General features: G+C 48.2%; 1 protein-coding gene across 3 annotated transcripts in view; it reads left to right on the forward strand.

Moving 5' to 3' along the window:
* The window catches only part of LOC144828554 (methylmalonyl-CoA mutase, mitochondrial-like), a 268618-nt gene extending 245004 nt beyond the window's left edge, over positions 1 to 23614 (forward strand). For all 3 annotated transcript variants that reach the window (XM_078686829.1, XM_078686831.1, XM_078686830.1), the window contains exons 12-13: positions 17882 to 18049; positions 23215 to 23614. In XM_078686829.1, coding sequence (XP_078542955.1) covers positions 17882 to 18049; positions 23215 to 23343 — 297 coding nt within the window. In that variant the 3' untranslated portion in view covers positions 23344 to 23614. The remainder of the gene's footprint in view (positions 1 to 17881; positions 18050 to 23214) is intronic.
* The last annotated feature ends 619 nt before the right edge of the window (positions 23615 to 24233 follow it).

Below are 24233 nucleotides of genomic sequence, written 5' to 3' on the forward strand. Positions count from 1 at the left end.
TTGTTTCAGCCCCAGAGACTGTTCCGATGAGGTAAAATGCCAGCCGCAACTCTTTGCTCAGGTTGCAGTCAGCCAATCAAAGCATTTCTGCTGGCATGCGCATTCGTGACTAATTGTGAAATCGTAAAAATTAGCCAGGAGCGTTGATATTCTTATTTCCTTAAATTTGTCAACAAATACTGTACACATTTACACCAGATAAGAAAAAGTGTGTTCTGCAAACCAAAATGTACCTTCCTGTCAAATTTGCTGTAATTCCGTCGAGCGGTTCGGGCTGTAGTCGTGTGCACAGCTCCTATGAGAACTAACATGGGACCCCCCTTTTTCTTGGCTCCCACTTGATGGATCACCCCAAAACTTTCCATATGTAACAGGAGTCGTGGCACACTTTTTTGGGGGGAAAATGTTATGAAGATTAGTCATGCAGAACCAAAGTTATAGGCAGTTCAAAAACATGAACCTAACTATAATGACCTACCTGCGACGTCCAGTAGGTAAAGATATATAAATATATACATCCTAATAATATACAAACATACATATACATACACAGGCAGTCGCCAGTAGGCAGGTATAGTTAGGACATAGTTTCCATAGGAAAGCTTTCTTTCATTTGCTAAGAACGTTTGCATAGTTTGGAGAATCCTTGCGAAAATTTCAAAACTAGTATGACACTCACTTCAGCTGCTGTCTTGAAAGTTAAGTGGTGATCCGTCAAGTGCGGCCAAGAAAAAAGGAGGGTCCCAAAACACGTTTTTCCATGTTAATTCCCATAGGGACTTAAGACACAGCTACAGCCCGAACCGCTGAACAGAATTACACCAAATTTGGCATAAATGAAGATATTGGTCCTGAAAAGTGCCTTTTTGTTATTTGGTGTAAATCCATTCAGTATTTGTGGATTTATTAAAAGAAATTCAAAATTGTATATATAGGGACGCAGATCCTCAGAGGATCCGACGGTCCTGTGCTCAAATCTGATTGGCTACCAACACTTCAAACTAGGAAGTGTTGCAGCCATCCTGGGACTCAGCTTCATCCGAGTCCTAAATAAAGGAATACCCTGACCCCCTAGGCCTCTTGGGGTGTGGAGTCCCAGTGTGACCATACTGGTGCAAAACATTTTTTTTTTTTTTAAAAGAAGCCTGGGCTCCCACCATTCTCTAATATTTTGCACCCGGATGTGTCGGGTCCTGGGGGCATGCAGGCTTAAATAAAATATAAGGAGAGGGCGCACTGGGCCCGTTTCTTTGTGCTCCGGGGACTGCCACCTCCCCGGGACTAATTGAAAAGAAATGGAGGGCCTTCTGAACCCCCCCAGGGACCACCAACTCCCCAGGGCTAATTTGTCTGTTTTGGAGGGGCCTCATGGACCTCCCAACCCCTGGGGACCTTGACCTCCCTGGGGCCAAATGCTCTTTTAAAATAGGAGGGGGCCGCACATCCCCCTTCCTTGCCTGTTCTCGGCCCAGTGACTACCACTTCCTGGGGTAGGCTGTACATAATCTAAGGAGAGGGGCCTTGGGGCCCCCGCCTGGATCCATAGATGGGCCTGGCAACCGCCACCCCCTAGGGCTTTCTCCTGCTATGTCCCGGTATGCCCATCTCTGGGACATAGCTGTTTGTTGGGTGTTAGAAAGGCGAACCCAGGAGCGGCAGAAGGTGTCTGACTGACCACCCCTAGGTCTACCCCTCCTTCAGAGACGGGGCCGAGCGATGTCGAGAGGCCTCCGGCGTGAGGGCCCTCTCCTAGAATCGTACAGCAGAGTACCCACACCACTACAAAAGTACACGACACGTAGATAGAGTTTTCAAGCTTTATCTGGCAAAAAAGTATTGGTTCAATATATACAGCAGGTCTAGGGATCTGGAAAGTCTCGTAACCAGGGGTGAGGTAGCGGGACAGTCTTATAGATGGTCGGTTGCAAGGGGACCCTACGCACAGCTCTCAATCCTCGAGCTGGGGGGTTCCGAGAGGTTGGGCCGCGGCAGCGCCAGCAGGCTCTCAGAGGGGTCAGTGAATGTGGACCGCGGCAGCGCCAGCAGGTTCCAAGGTGGGTCAGCGAGTGGACCGCGGCAGCGCCAGCAGGTTCCAAGGTGGCTCAGCGAGTGGACCGCGGCAGCGCCAGCAGGTTCCAAGGTGGTTCAGCGAGTGGACCGCGGCAGCGCCAGCAGGTTCCAAGGTGGTTCAGCGAGTGGACCGCGGCAGCGCCAGCAGGTTCCAAGGTGGTTCAGCGAGTGGACCGCGGCAGCGCCAGCAGGTTCCAAAGTAGTTCAGCGAGTGGACCGCGGCAGCGCCAGCAGGTTCCAAAGTAGTTCAGCGAGGTGAGTTCGTCTCAGGGTCAGTCGTGAGCAGGGCTTCTGGACTCCGGGATACAACTGCCGTCCTACTCCGGGGCTGGCCCAGATATAGGTCTGGAGTCCTTTGATGCCCGGACCCTCTCGCCTGGGGGTCAGATGGGCCGGGATGATGGTGTCCAGACACCCAGCAGGAGGGTGGAGCCAGCGCCCAGGGAGGCCGGAGGGCGATCGATATCAGGCGTCCGGGGACGGGTGGAGAGCCATCGAAACTCCCTCCTCCTTGTCTCTGGTTGAGTGGCCACTCGACCACCCGGAGGTTCTTGGTGCCTCGATGGCGGGTTCGCTGGGGCTGTGGCCGCGGCTGGGCCGGGACCACGTGTCGGTGACGCGAGGGGCCCAAGATGGCGTCGGGCCTGGAATATGGGTCCGTGGGGGGCACCGGACCGGTAATGCTGGGGCGGCCCGAGTGTGCCGTGTCAGTGGTTGCGGACCGCCGGGTGGCGGATCTGGTGGGCTGTAGGTCGTGCAGAGGGGTGCCCAGGGCCGACCCGGGCTGGATGGAGGGCCGATGTCATCCGAGGCCCGCCATGCGGGAGGGGTAGGACCACGCCACGAGGCCGGGTCCAACACACGTCCCCTCCAGCTGAAGGCAGGGGAGAGTCACCCATCTTCTTGGGGATTCTCCTCGCCAAGGCGGAAGAATCTGGAGAGGCCGTCAGCGTTGGCGTGGTCGTTGCCAGGGCGATGCTCCACGGTGAAGTTCATCCCTTGGAGGGAGATGGACCAACGTAGCAACTTCGGATTCTCGCCCCGCATCTGCATCAACCACCGCAGGGGCCGGTGGTCGGTCTGCACTCGGAAGTGGGTGCCGAAGAGGTAGGGCCGGAGCTTCTTTAGGGCCCATACGACGGCGAAGGCTTCCCTCTCGATGGTGCTCCATCGTTGTTCTCGGGCCAGCAGGCGCCGGCTGATGAAGGCTACCGGACGGTCGACTCCGTCGGAGTTCATTTGGGAGAGGACGGCCCCAACGCCGTGTTCCGAAGCGTCAGTTTGGACGATGAACTCTCGGCTGTAGTCGGGGGCCTGGAGCACCGGGGCGGTGCACATGGCAGTTTTTAGTGTCTCAAAGGCTACTTGGCACTCGGGGATCCAGTGTACCTTCGGGGGTAGTCTCTTGGAGGTTAGTTCTGTGAGGGGCCCCACAATGCTCCCGTAGTCTTTTATGAACCGCCGATAGTACCCCGTGAGCCCCAGGAAGGCTCGGAGGGCGGTCTGGGTGACGGGGGGCTCCCAGGCCTGGATGGCGTCGATCTTGGGTTGAAGGGGAGCCATTTGGCCGCTCCCCACTTGGTGTCCCAGATAGGTCACGGATCCTTGACCGATCTGGCACTTGCTGGCTTTTATTGTTAGTCCGGCCTGTTGGAGGGCCGTCAGGACCCTCCCGAGGTGGGACAGGTGCTCATCCCACTGAAGGCTGTACACTGCAATGTCGTCCAGATAGGCGGCACTGAACTCTTCCAGTCCCGCCAGCACCCTATTTACAAGTCTCTGGAAGGTGGCCGGGGCGTTTTTCATGCCGAAAGGCATCACTTTGAAATGGTAGTGGCCATCTGGGGTCGAGAACGCGGATCGTTCCTGTGCTCCTGGAGTGAGGCCGATTTGCCAGTATCCGGCCGTGAGGTCGAAGGTGCTGAGGTACCGGGCGGCTCCCAGGCGATCGATCAGTTCATCCGCTCGGGGAATGGGATGGGCGTCGGTCCTGGTGACGGCATTCAGTCCCCGGTAGTCGACACAGAACCGCAGCTCCGGGGGCACCCCGGGGGCGGCGGCCTTAGGGACCAGGACGACGGGACTGGCCCATGGACTGTCTGAGGGTTCGACTACCCCTAGGGCCAGCATTTTGGAAACTTCGGCTTGGATGCAGCCCCGGACTCGGTCGGGGACTCGGTAGGCTCGGTGCCGCACGGGCAGACTATCCCCGGTGTCCACGTCGTGAACACACCACTGGGTGACCCCGGGGGTGAGGGAAAATAAGTTCGCAAATTGACCCAGCAGTTTCTGGCAGTCCTGGCGCTGGTTGGGGGTCAGCGTGGGAGAGAGGGAGACCCCCTCGACCGAACCATCCTTCTCGGAGGTGCTCAGGAGGTCTGGTAGCGGCTCGGAGTCGTCCTCTGCTCCGTCATCGGTAGCCAGCAACAGGCTCAGTTCGGTGCGGACAAAGTGGGGCTTGAGCCGGTTGGCGTGGAGGACCCGGAGGGGGTTCCGGGGGGACTCCATGTCCACTAGGTAGGTGACGGGGCTCTTGCGCTCCACCACACGGAAGGGCCCTGTCCATTTGTCCTGGAGGGCGCCGGGGTCGACTGGGGTCATGACCCAGACCTTCTGGCCCGGCTCGAATTCAATGGACGAGGCATTTTCATCATACCAGCGCTTCATCTCCTCTTGACTGGCCCTTAGGTTTGTCTCGGCTAGTTCCCGGAACTTCTGAGTCTGGTTGCGGAGAGTCAAGAGGTATCGGAAAACATCAGGTGGAGCATCGGGGGAGGCCAGCTCCCAGCCTTCTTTGACCAGGCTGAGGGGGCCTCGTACAGGGTGTCCATATAATAGTTCGAAGGGGCTGAACCCCAGGGACTTCTGGGGTACCTCCCGGTAGGCGAACAGGAGGCACGGCAGCAGAACGTCCCATTTGCGTCGGAGGGGTTCTTCCAGGCCTTTGATCATTCCCTTCAGGGTCCTGTTAAACCGCTCCACTAGTCCATTCCCTTGAGGGTGATACGGGGTGGTGAATTTATATGCGACCCCGCACTGTTGCCATAGGGACCGCATATATTTGGATATAAAGTTTGTGCCCCGATCACTTACGACCTCTCGGGGGAAGCCAACTCTAGAGAAGATCCCCATGAGCGCTCGCCCCACTACGGGGGCTGTGATAGTCCGGAGAGGGATAGCTTCTGGGTAGCGGGTGGCATGGTCCACCAGGACGAGGATGAAGCGGTGCCCTTGAGAGGTTGGAGGATCCAGGGGCCCCACGATGTCGATCCCTACTCGCTCGAAGGGAGTGGTCACCACAGGAAACGGTTGGAGTAGGGCTTTGATTTTCCCCCCACTCTTTCCACTGGCTTGGCAGGTCGGACAGGTTCGGCAGTGGTTGTACACATCGCTGCGCATCATCGGCCAATAAAAGTGGGTCACCAGGCGGCTGTAGGTCTTGTCCTGCCCCAGGTGCCCAGCGAGGGGCACATCATGTGCCAGGTTTAAGAGAAAGTCCCGGAAGGGAAGAGGGACGACGAGCACTCGGCTGGCCCCCAGCTCTGCGATTTTCTGTTCGCTGTACAGGAGGTCCTGGTCCCAATAGATCCAGTGGGACCCCGAGGGGCTCCGGTGGCTTGTGTGGCGGCTTGTTGTCGGAGTCCCTCAAGGGAAGGACAGGTCCTTTGTTCCGGACGGAACTGCTCACGGGTGGGGCCCCCCTCTTGGCGCCACTGGGCTAGTTCGGGAAGGGGCCCGAGCTCGGGAAGTTCTTCATGGCTGGGGCCCCGCGGCCCCGGTTCGGGTTCGGTTGTGGTAGTGGCGGGTGGCGGAGGTGCCGGCCATTCCGGTTCTTCGGGTAGATTGTCTTCGGGGGGGACAGCGTCCCGGGTGGACATAGATCGGGTCGTTACGCAAACCCATTCAGGAAGGCCTAGCATTCCCAGATGCTCTCTTCGTTCGATCTGTGCCCACGGGGAACTTTCCAGGTCGTTCCCTAGGAGGCAGTCTACTGGGGCATCGTCTCGGACGGTGACTTTCAGCATGCCAGACACTCCTCCCCACTCGAAGGGGATGCGGGCCATCTGGCACAGGCTCTCGGAATTGTCCGCTGACCGGACAGGGCACAGAACGTGTGGCAAGATTTGTTCTGGGGTCACCAGATGGCAGCGGCCGACAGTTATACTGGCCCCCGTGTCACGGAGAGCCTCGGCCCGGCGTCCGTTGATAGTGACCCACTGGCGGTACTTCTGGGTGTTGATCGGAATCTGGTCTCGGGGGATCATGTCTTTGTCGCCCAGGGAGGCGAGGCACATGGCCGCGGACTCCCATTCCTCTGGTTCCATAGGGACCTCTTCTCCTTCATCTTGTTCTTCGCTCAGGGCGGCTGCAGTGATTTGGCGACCGGAGGGGCCGGTGGCGCCGGGCCGTTGATTCATGGGGCAGAGAGGATCATTGGCATAGTGACCCAGCCGCTGGCATCGGTGGCACGTAACGTTGGGGCGTGGCCCCGGTCGGGATGGAGGGGCCCCCCTCGGGCCGGGGGCCGGGGTAGCGGAGGCGGTCGAAGACCCCGGCGGGAGGTCTCGGCCTCGGCTGATACCAGTCCCGCCGCCTCGCGGCCGGTGGTTCCCCGGGGACCCTCGTCCATATTCTCCTGTGGGGTTCCGGTGGACCCGGGTGCTCGCCCACCGATCTGCTTCGACCGCTAGTTTTCGCGGCTCGGTCAACTTGCTGTCGAGGAGGTGCTGTCGTAGTTCAATGAAGCAGTTGTTGGAGAGGTGCTCCCATATTATAAGGTCGACCAGCTGCTGGTAGGTAGTGACCTGACTGCCTTTGACCCATCCCTCTAAGGCTCTGCTAAAAAAGTTCACATATTCTACCCAAGTTGTACCGGGGATTGATTTTTTTGCAGTCTCGGAACCTCTGCCGGTACATTTCGGGGGTGAGTCCGTAGCGTGTGAGTAGGGCCGTTTTCATATGTTCATAGGAAGTCATTTCGGTGTCAGGGAGTTCCAGCAGGGCGTCCCTCCCTTCGTTGACGAACTTTCCCCATATGCCGGCGCCCCAGTCCTTCAGGGGCACCCGATGGGCGGTCATGGCCACCTCGTAGGCTTTGAACCACTGCTGGATGTCGTCGTTTTTGTAGTATTCCTTGACTACATCTTTTGGTAGGTGAACCTTGGTGTCCACAGGAGGGGCCGAGGTCTTGGCCCCGGCTGCGCTATCTTCTTTTAGCTTGGCTTTGATTTCGAGTTCTTTCAGGCCTCGTTCGTGTTCATAGGCTAATCGTTTTTCTTCGAGGTCACGTTGTCTCCGTTTTTCTTCTAGATCCCCCTCCAGCCGTAGTTGCTCGAGGGCTATCTTTTTCTCCGCTAGCTGGAGTTCTCCGTCTAGCCGGAGTCTTGCGAGCTCCAATTCGTGTAGCCGGTTGCGCTCTCGCTCTCGAGCGTCTTCATATATGAGGTCCGCGTTTAGGGTTGTGGTTCTTTCCCCCGTCGGGGGTGCTCTGGTTTCTGGTTGTCCATTCGGGCTATTCTCCTCTTGGGGTGGCCCGTCTCGAGTTTCCACCCAGGCTTGTAGGGCCAATTTGAAGTCCTCTTTTGTGCTTAGCCCAGTGGTAGCGATACCCATCTCTTTACAGAATTGTTTTAGTTCTTTGTGGCTGTATTCTTCCATCTTTTCTTTCTGGAATTCGGTGGGTGGATTTGTTCCTTGGGTTGTCATGGTCTCCGTGTGTTTTTTCGCTGTAGTGGGTGGATCCCTCTCTGTACGATTTTGCGTGGGCTCGGATCGCAGCGCCTGCCACCAATGTTAGAAAGGCGAACCCAGGAGCGGCAGAAGGTGTCTGACTGACCACCCCTAGGTCTACCCCTCCTTCAGAGACGGGGCAGAGCGATGTCGAGAGGCCTCCGGCGTGAGGGCCCTCTCCTAGAATCGTACAGCAGAGTACCCACACCACTACAAAAGTACACGACACGTAGATAGAGTTTTCAAGCTTTATCTGGCAAAAAAGTATTGGTTCAATATATACAGCAGGTCTAGGGATCTGGAAAGTCTCGTAACCAGGGGTGAGGTAGCGGGACAGTCTTATAGATGGTCGGTTGCAAGGGGACCCTACGCACAGCTCTCAATCCTCGAGCTGGGGGGTTCCGAGAGGTTGGGCCGTGGCAGCGCCAGCAGGCTCTCAGAGGGGTCAGTGAATGTGGACCGCGGCAGCGCCAGCAGGTTCCAAGGTGGGTCAGCGAGTGGACCGCGGCAGCGCCAGCAGGTTCCAAGGTGGTTCAGCGAGTGGACCGCGGCAGCACCAGCAGGTTCCAAGGTGGTTCAGCGAGTGGACCGCGGCAGCGCCAGCAGGTTCCAAGGTGGTTCAGCGAGTGGACCGCGGCAGCGCCAGCAGGTTCCAAGGTGGTTCAGCGAGTGGACCGCGGCAGCGCCAGCAGGTTCCAAGGTGGTTCAGCGAGTGGACCGCGGCAGCGCCAGCAGGTTCCAAAGTAGTTCAGCGAGTGGACCGCGGCAGCGCCAGCAGGTTCCAAAGTAGTTCAGCGAGGTGAGTTCGTCTCAGGGTCAGTCGTCAGCAGGGCTTCTGGACTCCGGGATACAACTGCCGTCCTACTCCGGGGCTGGCCCAGATATAGGTCTGGAGTCCTTTGATGTCCGGACCCTCTCGCCTGGGGGTCAGATGGGCCGGGATGATGGTGTCCAGACACCCAGCAGGGGGGTGGAGCCAGCGCCCAGGGAGGCCGGAGGGCGATCGATACCAGGCGTCCGGGGACGGGTGGAGAGCCATCGAAACTCCCTCCTCCTTGTCTCTGGTTGAGTGGCCACTCGACCACCCGGAGGTTCTTGGTGCCTCCATGGCGGGTTCGCTGGGGCTGTGGCCGCGGCTGGGCCGGGACCACGTGTCGGTGACGCGAGGGGCCCAAGATGGCATCAGGCCTGGAATATGGGTCCGTGGGGGGCACCGGACCGGTAATGCTGGGGCGGCCCGAGTGTGCCGTGTCAGTGGTTGGGGACCGACGGGTGGCGGATCTGGTGGGCTGTAGGCCGTGCAGAGGGGTGCCCAGGGCCGACCCGGGCTGGATGGAGGGCCGATGTCGTCCGAGGCCCGCCATGCGGGAGGGGTAGGACCACGCCACGAGGCCGGGTCCAACATTGGGGCTTGGTCGGAGCTTTAACTGCTCCTGTTAAGCCACAGCAAACACTCTGCTTTCAGCAATTGCGGCAATAGCGGCGATCAGGCTGCTCGAGGTGCACACAGCGCTTAGCCTCCTCAGTGTTTTTCCTATTCTGTGTTTATTGTATATGTGTGATTTTCCAACACTTGATGAGCTGATACGATTTTAATATTTGCCTAAAAACGTTACTTACTTGCTTGCTCTTCTGCCTTTTGTGCGGAGGGTCTCTTCGTGAGCAACACGCCCACACCACTTCCTGCCGGCCATACTCTCCACGCAGGTTAGCGTGCTAGTTGTTGTGGAGCTTAAGCCTTTTTTTAGGGGTGGCTCTGTGCTTCCTGTGACGATAGCGGCGATCAGGCTGCTCGAGGTGCACACAGCGCTTAGCCTCCTCAGTGTTTTTCCTATTCTCTGTGTTTATTGTATATGTTTGATTTTACGACACTTGATGAGCTGATACGATTTTAATATTTGCCTAAAAACGTTACTTACTTGCTTGCTCTTCTGCTCCTGACCCCGTTCCGCCGCGGCTGTGTGCCTTTTGAGCGGAGGGTCTCTTCATGAGCAACACGCCCCACACCACTTCCTGCCGGCCACACTCTCCACGCAGGTTAGCGTGCTAGTTGTTGTGGAGCTTAAGCCTAAGTTTGCGCCGAAGTTGCGCCTAAGTTAAGCCCGTCTGTGCCCGTCCGCGGCCGTTCGTGGCCAGTGACCAGCCATTATGCCCAATTGATTACCTACTCTTCCGCGGATCTCCACGCCCTCCAACACTCTGGGCCCCTACATTCCTGTGCTATAGGCGCTGCCCAGGATTGCGGTATCTTGATCCCCCAGGGCCTCCCGTCAGGTACACTTGTAGGGAATACTCTGACACACCGTTGCGATGCCACAACATCTTCACTCGGTGTTGGGTCCCTTGGACCTTATCCCTTGTCTGTTGTCTACCTCAATACTCGTTCGCTGGTAAAACACCATCTCGAGATTTTCCAGCTGCTAGACGACAATAATGTGGACATTCTTCTTCTATCTGAGACCTGGCTAACAGAAGACTCTGTTCCAGACATCCTTGCTGCTATCCCCACCGGCTACTATCTTACAATCGAATAGGGCCGCTGGGAGAGCAGGTGGGGGGTTGCAGCGATTATTCGCTCCCAGTATAAGTTTACTATTCTTGAAACCTCCACTCTCCCTAAAACAGATTGTCTTATTTTTAAATTTAGCTCTCCTAGGTTCTTTCATTTGTCTCCTGGTCTATAGACCCACTGATTATATTCCTCTCTTTCCTCAACAGTTTGGGGATCTACTCTCCCAGCTACCTATCAATCACGCCAAAATTCTCATCATTGGTGATTTTAATTACTGGCCATCTGATCCTCGGGAAAGCAACCTTTCTGAGATATTTACTGATCTTCTACTTGGCCTGAACTGCAGTCAGCATATTACAGTAGCTACTCACAGCAAAGGCCATATTTTAGATCAAGTCTGGTCGTCCAACTTGGACATTTCTCCTCCCTTAGTCTATCCCTGCTCTTGGTCCGATCACTTTTTTATTTCCTTTTCCCTTAATTTCATTTCGCCTATTCATCTTAATCCTACTACCAATTTTACTGCCCGTAATTGGAAACGAGCCAATCTTGCAGACTTTCATTCCATCCTCGCGGCCACAGCCCCTAGAGGCCAGACCTCGGTGTCCGGTCAGGCCTGTCATCTCGAGCAATGGCTGGAGTCTGCAAGTAATAAAGTGGCCCCGTTAAAAAATATAAAAACTAAACGTCCTCATGACGCTCAAAGGTGGTTCACAGACCAACTTAAACTCGACAAATTGGCCCTTCGCCAAGCTGAGCGCCGTTGGAGGCGTAATTACGATCTAGTATCCAAAACCATGTACGTAGATCTGCTGAAACGGTACAAACAAATCCATCCTTTTGGCTAAAACCACTTATTTTTCTCAGAAAATAGTGGACTCAGCCTCTAAGGCTAAGGATATTTTTTCTATAGTCGAGGAGCTTGCCTTGCCGGATCGAGTCACTGTCCAACCACAACCTACACAAGCTCTTTGTGATGCCCTCAATTCTTATTTTATTGACAAAATTGCTACCATAAAAAATAATATTCCTCTTCCCATCTCCCCCACTCCGCCACTTCCCTCCCCATGAATCCTTGTCGCCTGGATGTTTTTCCCCCTATTTCCCTGGCTGAGTTTATTTCTTTGCTACATATGGTGAGTTCGGGTTCCCCTAATGACTGCTGTCCCCCTCATCTCCTTAAAGAAGCCTTTTTGGCCTGCCCAGACCCTCCGCTGGCGCTGCTCAACAACTCTCTTGCCACTGGCACGGTCCCGGATTCTTTCAAACAGGCAGTGATAGTCCCCATATTAAAAAAGCCTGGTGCCGATCCTTCGGTCCTGAGTAATTTTCGGCCGATCTCCCTTCTCCCCTTCCTTGGGAAAATCCTGGAGACCTACGTTACTCGCGGTCTCAGTACATTCATCGAGAGTTCTTCCTTTTTGGATAACCAGCAGGCCGGCTCTGCCTTGTCACCACTACTATTTAACCTTTATATGCAGCCTCTCATAGCTTCCCTCCGTCACACCCCGGTGACCATTTTTAATTACCCGGATGATTTACAGTTAATTTTTCCTGTTGATTCCTCCCCTTCTTCCTGTGCAAACTTTCAATCCACCATGCTTGCCATCTCTGAGTGGATGCACTACAGTCAGTTGAAGCTCAATCCCAACAAGACGGAGCTAGTTTTGGTGGGAGGGTCGGCTAACCCTTGGAACTCCAGCTTTTGGCCTTCTTCTCTGGGGTCCCCACCCAGCCCTGTCAATTCGGTAAAGAGCCTAGGCGTAATTATATGTAGTGACCTGTCCATGAGGCCTCAAATCAATGCAGTTACATCATCCTGTTTTTTCCATCTGCGCAGGATTCGCAAAATTTGTAGGTTTCTTACCACCGAGGCACTCATTCTCGTCATTATGGCTCTTGTTACCTCCCGTATTGACTATGCTAACACCCTCTATGTTGGGATACCTGCTTACCATCTCCACCGGCTGCAGCTGGTGCAAAACCAGGCAGCGAGACTGGTCTTTCACCAGCCCAAGTATCAACATGTCTCGCCCCTGTTGAAGAGCCTACACTGGCTCCCAGTGGCTTATCGCTGCATGTTTAAACTTGGCTGTACCGTCTTCAAGGCCCTCTCTGAGCAAGCCCCCGTATTCATCACGGCCAGCCTTCAGCGTTATGCTCCCTCTAGAGATCTCCGGTCCACCTCACACAACCTGTTGACTGCCCCTAGGTATAAACGCAAAAAGCATGGTGGCCTTTGCTTTTCTTTCATGGCACCTACCTTATTGAATTCCCTTTCAATCTCCCTTAGACTCTGCCCCAGCTACACTTGTTTTCGTAAACTTCTCAAAACCCATCTCTTCCAATTAGCTTATGTGTAACCTCGGTGCACTGCTACCCGTACTTGTCTTGAGCGCCATGAAACCGCTTGGTGAACGTGCGCGGTATAAATGTTTTTAACATAACATAACAATTGAGAGCAGTGAAAATGAACTTGCTTGCTGGATGTGGAGCATTCGTCTGTTTTCTTGCCCGCTGTCAATCGAGCAGGGAAACAGAAAAATTGCTTTCACACACAAGAGGCTGTATGCTTAGCAGCTCCCTGTGTGTGAAGGAAATGCCAGCTTGCTTCAGGCAGGAGGCTTGGAGCTGGCCGGGACCATGGGGGATCTTCAGGCTCCCCTATGGTCCTAGTGCTGATTTGGTGCCCTAGGTGCATCCAGGAAAAATGACCAGGCTGGGGTTGGAGGACACGCGACGCCGTCTTCCGAGGTGCTTGTTTCTTGTCATCGTCTTCTGAGATCGTGTTCTAATCTTTTAAAAACTGGAAGTATGTAAACTTGACTGGAGAATCCCTCTCTTTTGGCCCTGCCTCATATACATTAGTGGTATGCTATGTCTTCTCAGCCTTTCCCCAGGATGATGGACAGCTTACTAAATAGCTCCTCTGAGTAAATTTCCCACCATTTTTTGCCTAGGAATATGATCACATCTACACAAAACAAAGAAGCGCTTATGTTTGTAAAGTACAAATAATCCAAGTGTTTTTCTCTGCAGTTCCACTTTGGAAAGTCATCTGGTGAAGGCTGTTTAGGAACAATCACATTGACAAAGGTACAGACACACAAGGTCACTGGAGACAGTTCCTCGGCATCCTTTACACAATTGTAGTGTAGGAGACGCACAATACATTTACCCAAAGAGATAGGACTTACTAATTGGCCAGTAGGACGTATTCCACTTGAGTAGAGGTGTTACACAAAACTGTGACCTCCCTCTTCTTGGGTAAATGCTCAGGGCAGGTTTGATTCTGGCACAATGCTCATTCAACAGAAATTAAGCCTCAACAGGAAGTACTTACAGATATAAACAAAGAAGCTCCACTTCTGTAAAGTACTATTCATCCTAACTTTGTGTGTATGGCCAAGGCAAAGCAATTGTGTTTTCTCTGCATTTCCACTATGAAGAATTATCTGTAAACCATGATGGTGTTTGCATCCTTGCTTTTTAAATTGCAATTAAATGCCTTAAGTAATGCCCAAAATCCATAGCACCACTCACACAACCACTCACTGACACACATGTACTCATACAACCAGTCACAGACCCACACAGCCACTCACACATCCGCTCACAGACCCTTAGTGCCACTCACAGGCCCACACAGGCACTCACAGACCCGCACAGGCACTCACAGACCCACACAGGCACTCACATACCCACACAGGTACTCACATACCCACTCACAGACACACACAGGCCCTCACACACACCCACTCACAGATTTACTCACTTACTCATTAAACCCATCTCACAGACCCACTCAGACATACCCACTAACAGACGCACACAGACACTCACAAACCCACACACCCACTTTTAAAGGTTCAGTTAGTAAATACAATAGAAAAGTAACTTAGACATTCATTTAAAAAAACAAAGGTTACAGGGGCATTATAGTTAGGAAATACAACAATAAAAAAACCTTAGAAATTCTCTGAAAAAAGCATAGGTTACAGGGAAGTTGTAGTTAGTAAATAGATTTTTTTTTAAACTTGGAAATTCACTGAAAAAAACAAAAGTAAAATTTTTTATAGTTAGGCTCATCTTTCACACGTACAAAACCAGTAAAAATCAGCAGTTATAACTTGCGCACTCGGAATGCACTAATTGCGCAATGACTACTTCCCCTCGCAGTCCGAAAGATTGTACTTCAGGCTCTGGCTATATCCAAATTAGATTATGGCAGTGTGCTGTATATAGGTGCAGACAAACCATCTGTCCATCGCTTACAAATTGCTCAAAATGTTACTGCTAGGCTGCTCTTTCGCTCACCCAAATATGTTTCAGTCTCTCATCTGCTTCAGGAATTGCATTGGCTTAAGATTTGCAAATGTATCGAATTCAAAGCACTTTGTTACATGTTCAAGGCCAAATTCGTTATTTGTTACATCCAGAAACTGGTAACTCCATATCAGCTCACTAAGTCCTTGAGATCCTCGAATCAAGCTTTGTTCATCGTACCAACATTCCGTCTAACTCGTATGAAAGGCCACACCTTTGCCTTCTTAGGCCCTAAATTGTGAAATTCTCTACCTGACACACTCAAAAACTACAAGTAATTTGTCAATTTACGCAAACATCTGAAGACATGGTTATTTCCAGTCACTGTCCAGTGCCATTTCATCTGTGCATTCCTCGTACCAGGAAACCCCTCAGGATAGCTCTGCACATCGCAAGTTGCTAATGATAATAAAAATAATACACTGCTTATGACCTCACATATTACACCACTCATGACAGGTCAGTTTCATCACTGATTATATCTTAAATGACATCATCCACAGAACCACTCACACCCTTATACAACCTCTCATACACCCACTCACACACTCACATACCCACACAACCACTCACAAACCCATTCACAGACCCGTGCAAGTACTCACAAAACTACTCAGTCATACATAGAGCCACTCAGACACCAACTAAATCACTCATACAGGACTCATATGCCCACTCACTCACCCATAAAGTACTCTTACAACTAGTGACTTGCTCATACAAACACTCAGTCTCCCTCTCATCCAAACAGCTACTCACATACCCACTCACTCACTGATACAGCATTTCAACACCACCACTCACTCACACATACTGGCGCTCACACACTTCCTCACAACAACTTAAATACCCATTCACACATCCATACACGCACTCAGTCACCCATACATCCATTCACACAGAGACTTACTTTACAGTACAGCCACTCAAACACCAACTCATTTAATGAACCACTTACGCAGCCAGTCCCTCACTCATAGAGCCGTTCAGACACCCACTCACTCACCCATACAGTCACTTACACACGTACCTACCCATACAGCCACTTACTCACCCATACAACCACTGACACACTCAACAACATAGTCACTAATACAGCCGATATATATATATATGGCACTATATATGACACTAAAACGAATAGTAATTTAAATCTAACATAAACTACATTAAATTAATTGTTAAAAATAAGTGTGTTAAGTAATTTAATGTTTAAAATAATTTGCTCTCATAGCAAGCAAAGTTGATTTAATTTTAGGATATCGATTGTAATAGTTTTTAAATAGTATTTTTGTTTTGTAAAGTTTGGAAGAAAATACAGGTTAACAATTTAATTTGTATTAGTCATAAAATTAATTAGTAGTGTCTTTTAGGGTTCAAATATTTGTAGTGAATTTAGATAGAGTGGTGTTTTTAGGGGTTAGGAATGGTTAGTATTTTTGTTAGTACAGAGTTTTAGGGTACAGGGATAGGTAGTCTATAGGGGCATTAAAGTATTTTTAGTGCTCAGGCATTGCTAGTTTGTGGGGGAGTAATGAATATTAGGACTCGGGATGAGTACTGTATTGCATAACAATGTGTATTTTAAGGGCTCAGATGGGTATTTTATACAATTACATTTAATTAAATAATAACTTTGAGTTAAAATCATATTTTGATAATAGAGGGAAAAGAATTTGGCCCTTTCTGTCTGGGCGTAGTTGGCACTGTGCTAATTTTATGCTTCAAAACTTTGCTAGAAAAGCAGACATTTGAGGTGATCCAATTCAGAGTGTCGCTGGTGTTGTAGGGTGCTCTATACAGAAGCTGCTCTTCACCTAAACCTGGGAACAAACCAGAGTTCTTTGCTTCTTTTTTGCATAATTTATGCAGCTTTCTATGCCTGAAAGGGTACTGTTTTGACTTATACTGAGTTCTCCCTTGTGTCTGGACAAAGCGATGAGATATAGATGAGATATAATGATAGCGAAACACGTGTCAGAGGTTGCTTTTATTCATTCCAGGTTAGCTGGATGGTATGTTACCAATCTAGAGCTGTAATACCGTGCCTGAAGTGGTAAAAGGCTTTTGACATTTTACAGCTCGGCGTGGATGGCACTGTGCTAATCCTGTGCTGAAAGTCTGTGGTGTAGAAATGGCAAAATACTTTGCCCCTTTCTATCACGCGCGGATGGCACTGTGCTAATCCTATGCTTATAAACTTTCATTTAAAAGCAGACATTTGAAGTGAGCAAATTCAGAGTGTCGCTGGTGTTGTAAGGTGCTCTATACAGGAGCTGCACTACAGGAAAATTTGGGAACTACCCAGAGTTCTTTGCTTCTTTTATGCATAATTGTGGTGGTAGTCTATGGCTGAAAGCGTATTGTTTTAATATATTTACCAGTATGTCTAGACAATCTTCAGAAAATGTGGTGGATTGTGCAACATTTGTAGGATTCTGATAGGATAGTCTACTGATTTTAAAAATACAGGTAACCCTTTAGCAAGAAGATGTCAGTATTACTAGTATTGCAACATTTTCTTAAAGGATATTGTGCAAACAATGTTGTCTGCTTCTATTCCCTGGATGGTTTCTTTATTTTTTTCCGTTATTGGTATTCGAGCATTGATATGGATTTTTTTATAATGTACTGTATATTATGTGGATTCTTACTTTTCACCGGGTGGCTCACCATCCCTTGTGTTAGTTATCTTACTAAGTTTTAGAACTATATAATAATTCATGAATTTGCCAGCTCCCTGGAAGAATACGAGTTAAGATCAACATTTTGAAAGTGAAGAACTTGTTAATTTCTTTAAAAAGTTACTAATCTCTTAAAATCTTTGAGTATGGTCCTCAGGAGCTAATTTGTTTGGTTAATTGAGAGCTACAGCTAATGACTCACATGCTTCCTTTGTTATGTTCTTACTGGAGGTAACATTTTCAACACTGCATATTTTGCCTGTTTTCCCTCGTCACTTTAATGCCTAAGAAGGTCTGTCTAACTGGAATTTCTTGTATACATTTTTATTGATTAGTTCTTGATAATTGGCAGTATTTTGCTCTGGGCGCACCACCGCACCAGGCCAAAGATGATTTGGCGACCCTTAGTATTTGCATCCACAGCCATACAAAAAAGAGATACATCTTGTGAAAACAAAGTTATATATAGCGATGTTATTTTACCTGCTTCTCATCTAAAACTGTTTTGTATTCTCCCTAGCTCTGATGTTGCCTGACATTTCCTTTTTTCGTTGTGCAGACACCATTGGAAGTTGCTCAGCAAGCCGTGGATGCTGATGTGCATTGTGTAGGTGTGAGTACACTGGCTGCAGGTCATAAAACACTGGTTCCCGAGCTTGTTAAAGAGCTGAGTGGCCTTGGACGTCCTGATATACTTGTAATTTGTGGAGGTGTTATACCACCCCAGGTAATTGAGACAAAAGCTTTTCTTTAAATTGATAAACCCTTTTTGTCAAAGTGCAATGTGTGTTCCTATCCAGGAAATTGTTCTTTTGCAGAATTTGCTAAAACAAACAAGTTAAAAATACCAACGTCAAGAATGTCACAGTGCTTAAGTTCCTATGGGAACATATGTGAATGACAGTAAATTCCTGATCTTGGAATTCAGGGACCTTTGCAGTAACCCTCTGTACACCCTAAATAATTGTGAGAGTCTGAAAATATCACTTCATATCCCTGTCACTGAAAATGTTGATATGTTTAAGAATTGTAATAATGTATAATTTAAAACCTCAACTGGGATCATTCTGTCCCAAGCAAATAGTTCTGCTGTCTGACCTTCTCTTCCACATGACATCCCGGTTTCTGTAATCCAGTTACATCCCTTTTATTGGAGTTAGTTCATCAGTATACCATGTACCTTTAATGCAGTTACACAACATAGTTTTCAGTTGTGCGAAGAGAATCAACATAGTTATTGTATCATCTCAAATCTCACTTCAGCATTGCAGTTTCTGTACTAGTAGAATATTTTTTTGTTTGGTGAAAGAGCAATATTGAGCTCTTTCACCAATGGTGTACCATTTACCAATATTGTGTAATTTAGTCGCCAACCCTCCAGATCTCGAAATAATAGGTACGTCATTGTCAAGAGCCAATCTGTTGTATCATCAAAGTTGGTTTTGACCAGCTGCACATCACCTGCCTACCATCAGGAAAAAACTTGAGTTTCTGATTCAAAGAAGCAATTATGGTACTGGTGTTCTCTAGAACAGAACGTGCTTGTATCATTATTGTTGTAACCCAGACTTATTTACATAATTGACCATGCTTCCAAAACACTGCTGCTTTGTGGATAGAGGTGACCTGATTAGAAGACCCTGGCCCTTCAGCCAGTACATTGGCTACCTATGTGCAACCCCTACTGTTTAATGCACATTGTATTAATCAGATAATTAAAAAGGTTAATTCAAATCAGTTTAATCACTGTACTTTCGCGAACTGTTTACTGAGCCTTTCATCTACTTGGTTGATGCCTTGATTCAGAAGGCGCTTCACAGGGGGCCATTTTTTCTGTAGCTGCAACTAAACTTGGGAACAACATTCTCTTGTATCTCAGATCAATGGACGACAAAGTTATGAAGTTGGACTTCAACATACCTGTGACTTTCTACCATCAGCACTTTAAAAGATCGAGTCTACAACAAAAGAATTTCATATTCTGTGCTAAGTGTCATTCGTTCAGAGACACATTTTTGTCTTTTAGTCACTTTTGGCATGTTCCTAAAAAGTTAGCTGTTCAACTGTTCATGCAGGACTACAGTGTTAGTGATTGATTAATACGGATACCTTTTTTTATTTTTAATATTTTCATTTTTAAGGGGTTGTAGGTTTCTATGTTATTGAATTGTAGTTTGTTCTAATGGGAATTGATTTGATGTTTTACACCAAGTGCTGCTGTGGATTATGCTGTGAGAAGACAGTAAAGGTGCTTCAGATTCACATGGTGAAGATGTTTTAAATGTTCCTGGAAGTGGCATGGGGCAGTAGTTAATTGTCGGTTCCTGGGAAATATGTCTCAAATTCTAGGCTACAGAAAACACACTGCTTTTAGGACTTAGGAAAAAATACATTGATTCTCCTTCACCATGGGAGGATTTTATAGGCAGGCATCAATGCAGTTTTTAGCCTAGGATATACTTTTTGGTGTAATCTGTACCTTCATTATAACTCGAAGGTCATCTAAAGACAAATAAGTAGTTTGCACTATGGAGCCTTTCCTCAGATGAGGCTCAGCTCAGCATTGTTTTGTCTCCTTCAGACACTTTACTCATGTTCTCACTGATTGGACTTTGCATACTCCTGAGTATATGTTAGTACCTATTATTTTCTGGTGGAAGTATTTCTGACTATCAAAAACTTAGGAGAGCCAGAAAGCCTAATATCTGGTAGGTGGCCACCAACCAGTCCAGTCACCAGGGTTAAGCCATTGTCTTATTCTGGGAGCAGTTTTCACAGCTTGTTAAGATCAAGCACTAGCTAGGCAGCTGTAGCCATGCTAATGCAAATAGGAGTTCCATCTGGAAAAATAACTTTCTAGTAATTAGTTTTCTTAAATATTTATTATGAATCTATCATCACCAACAGATTGGATTTTTAATAAGTATGAAAAATATACTGTGAATGACTATTCTAGTAAGTTCCCGTCAAAAGTTACAGATTACATTTTAAAGTCTGCACTTTGGCGTTTTTTAGGATCCAAACACAGCCCTGCCAGTGAAAATGACTTTTACGGCTAGTCACTGAAGGAGCATACCAACTTAATTTCATGCAGGTCTCATTTTTAAATATTATGCATACTACCTTGTGGGCAATAAGTTGTGATAATGAGTGACTTATTAGTTAAAAGCAGGGGGTTCTATCTGTCAGAAAGGGTTATTTTAACAAGTACAGGTTAGACAGGATTGTTTTTGGGGTGCTGCAGTCAGGCTTCACATGGTAGACCCAGGTCTTGAGACATTGTGGAATAAACTTTCAGATCTGTTCCTGAAGACACCCATATGCACTTTCTGCTCAATGAGGTCCAAAAGGGTAGGGATAAAATAACTGCCTTAATCACAATTGCCACTGGATATAAGAAGATATCCTTTGTTTGAAGGGAACAGAGACTGAGATTCTTTTGTTTGACTGAACGAACCTCTAGTCAAGCTGTCACCAAACCCAGAGAAGGAAAGCTAATTTAAGAACAGATTTTGGGTAACCACAGAGGAAGCTCATTACCCTGGCCACACCTCTGGGTGGAACACAGACTCTGCACAAGTGGAGAATGGTTTCCCCATTTTGGATTTTGAGAGTGAGAGGCACCGTGAGATTGTTTGCAGTAAAGCAAACATGAATTACTGAAAAAGTGGATAGCGATGCCCCTGGGAGGTTTTACCCCATTGGTTAGGGAGTGATTAGGAGTCTCTCCACCCACTGGCTGGTGAACCCTACAAAGCTCAGAACACTTATTAGACCTTCAGAAGAACAGAGGAGGACTAGACCTTCTCTCTGTTGTTTTTGAGGAGCTCTGAAGGACTGGAGATGCTCCATTTTGTACCCAGGGCAAAGAAGTGGACGCCAAGGGTCAGTTACCTGACCTCGTGTGGGGCTACAGAGAACATAAAAAGCTGAAAGAGGTCTGTTCCTTAGACTTTCCAGCTGACCTGTGGCAACTGGGACATAGACTTGCTTCTGCTGGTGGTCTCTTCCTGGTGCCTGAGGTCTCTAAGGGCCCCCTTAGGCCCTAAGGGCTTTGAAGTGTTCTCCTCTGGATGCTTGGGTACTAGGAAAAAGTTTGGAAACTTTTCAAAACTCGATACAGAACCCCAGAGTACTTCAAAAAGTACCCAATGGGCAGTTCCACAACATCAGATTGAATTTCAGATTCATTTCCTTGAAAGGTTCCAACAACTCTGATAAAAACGGCAAAGCCCCTTTCTGATTTAGGACTAAAAATCGTTTTCAAACAAAAACCTTAGAAGCTCCAAAGCCTTAGCTGGTTCAACCTATGGCAGGCACCCGACTGTCCACGCCACTTCGATTTCTGATTTTTCTCGCAGGGAGGAAATATTTTCTTTAAAAAAAGGACAAACTCCATTTTTGGATTTAATTCTTTGAAGCTCAAACTTGTGACTCCCAGACTTTCACTGGGACTAGTCCACTTGGTGTATGTGAGCAGGGCTCCCTTGCAGTCAGCCTAAGCTCACGTCTACCGCTTCCATAGACTATAATTCGGACTTTGGGCTTTTTAGTGCTGTTTTCACTTGAATCTTGAAAAATCATATCTTCGGTTTCTCTTATTAGAGTTTTGTCATTGTGGTCTTATATTACTCATAACATGTTCCTCTTTATGTTAAAATTGTTTTTTGAATTTTATTGTTTTTTGTGACTATTTTCCTACTGTGTATGCACTGCTTAAATACTTACACATTGCCTTTTGTTTGAGCCTAACTGATTTGTGTCACTTTACCCAGGATTTGAGCACAGGTTTGTTTAATTTTATTTGTATGACCTTTATCAGGTCGTGGCCTCATCCTTTGCACTTGTCCACTTCGAACAATCTACTTTCCTACACTGGGTATTCGGCAACCTTTTCTGTCATCTTGTATTTTCAGCTAGCAAGATTGGCTATTTTTGTACTTTGCTTACTTATAAGATAGTCTACAATCTGCTTCTTGCCTAATGTTTGATACAACATGTAAGTAAGTTTCATCTTCTACAAGGATATTATTGAATTGTTAACACATCTGTCTTTCTCAGGTTTACAAGTCTATTTATCTTTACAGCCAGTGCTCCCCTACTGTATATTGGATGATTATTAGTCTATTTTTAGTGTTTAGTTATTTATTCCTGTAATGTGCTTCTGTTGTCCAGCTTTATTACTGGCTTAAAAAAAAGTCCATAGGACCACCAAACTGTGGTGCGGCGGTTACTGCCGCACCGGAGGTCTGACAGCCGAATTACTACTTCTGCGGTTCGACCGCAATGGAAAGGCGGCATCCGCCAAGGGTCCGCAATCCCTGGCGGTGGCGCAGAAATGTGAAGCCGCAGTAAGCTTGGCAGGGATGCTGCATATTACGAGTTTCTCATGGCGGTGTTCACATAATGAGACCTCTGACGGTGAGTAAACTAAGGGGGCCCTACAGGGCCCCCTGGTGTCTCAGGCCACGTGGATGCATGCAGGGGGGCACATAGTGTGGCCCCCTGTCTGCATGCCTGCCCAATTCTTGAACGGCATGGACTTGACATTCCATGCCTTTGGCCCCGCTTCCACACTACCAACTCGTAATCAGGCCCAAAGGCATTTTCTCATTAATTATCTATACATAAAGTAACTCACATATACATCCATGCGCTCACTCATAAATCCAACCATTGACTCATCATTTTATTCACCCTGCCAAACAACTACAGTCTTGCCGACCAAGAAACATTTTAATGTAAAAAATAGTCAGAACTATTGTTTTTCGTCGATGTGTGCTTTAAGAACCATGTGCAATCTCCCATTGAATCAGTATGCTGCTTATTTGCAGGCCTCCTAACGATTATTATGCTTTGAAATAACAATGATTTTTCTTTTTTTTTTAACAGGACTATGATTTTCTTTTTGCCTCTGGTGTCTCAAGCATATTTGGCCCAGGAACACGCATTCCAAAAGCTGCTGTCCAAGTAATCGACGATATTGAAAAATGGCTGGATAAAAAACAACAATCAATATAGAATCCAGTTCATAAAACATCTCCCAGTATTTCACTGATATGTGTATTATGTATCATCAGGCTTATGATTTTCACGCTGATGTCAAAGAAAGTACTCTATCTCAGCCACATGCATGTAATGGGTAGGTACTTCCTGAGAGAAGTGTTCTTTGACTTGACCGTCTAAGACTGAAGAGCTTTATACTTGTTTATTATTGTAATTAAACATTATGAAAAAATATTCTAAATAAATGTTACATTCTTTAAATAAAATGTAAATATTTTTCATTGAATTTTGTTTTATGTATTGATTAATTCCGGCGAAAACTCTTGCACAAACTTTTGATTATTCATTTGCACAATTTCTACCCTGCAACATTGTTACTACCTTAATTTTACGTGCTCCGTGCTCTGGCTGTTTTCTGAGTACTTCACGCTCATTGACGTTTTTTAGGTCTGGTTTTGCAACGCAGGAGCCTTTTGTTAGCAGTTCTTTAAAATACACATAGAGTGCCATTTGGCATTTCTCAGAAAAATAGGCATTTCTCACTTCATGCTGTTGGCTAATACGTATATCATTTCATGATCATGAAACAGGGAGAACTGGTGTGTCACCTAGGTTGATTTGCATGCTGTTCCCCAAGACTGAAAATGTGGGCAGATTGTAATGCTTTCATATGGGTTTGGGTCAGTGTCTGCCGGGGAGGCATAGCCATGAGGGTGGCTTTGGAATAGAAAGTTGGTTGAGATTAGGTGAGCCCAGCACTTGACTTAGGGAATAGCAGGAATCTGATAGAGACATCTAGCTGCAGATTCCTTATCTTAGAATCTCCCCAGGTGACAAACTGAATCCGGAATTTCTTTTGTAGCAGCAGCACCTCTGCGCACCAGGGGACGGCGCCACACGACCCC

This window comes from Lissotriton helveticus, chromosome 4_1 (genome assembly GCF_964261635.1).
Source record: "Lissotriton helveticus chromosome 4_1, aLisHel1.1, whole genome shotgun sequence".
NCBI lineage: Eukaryota > Metazoa > Chordata > Amphibia > Caudata > Salamandridae > Lissotriton > Lissotriton helveticus.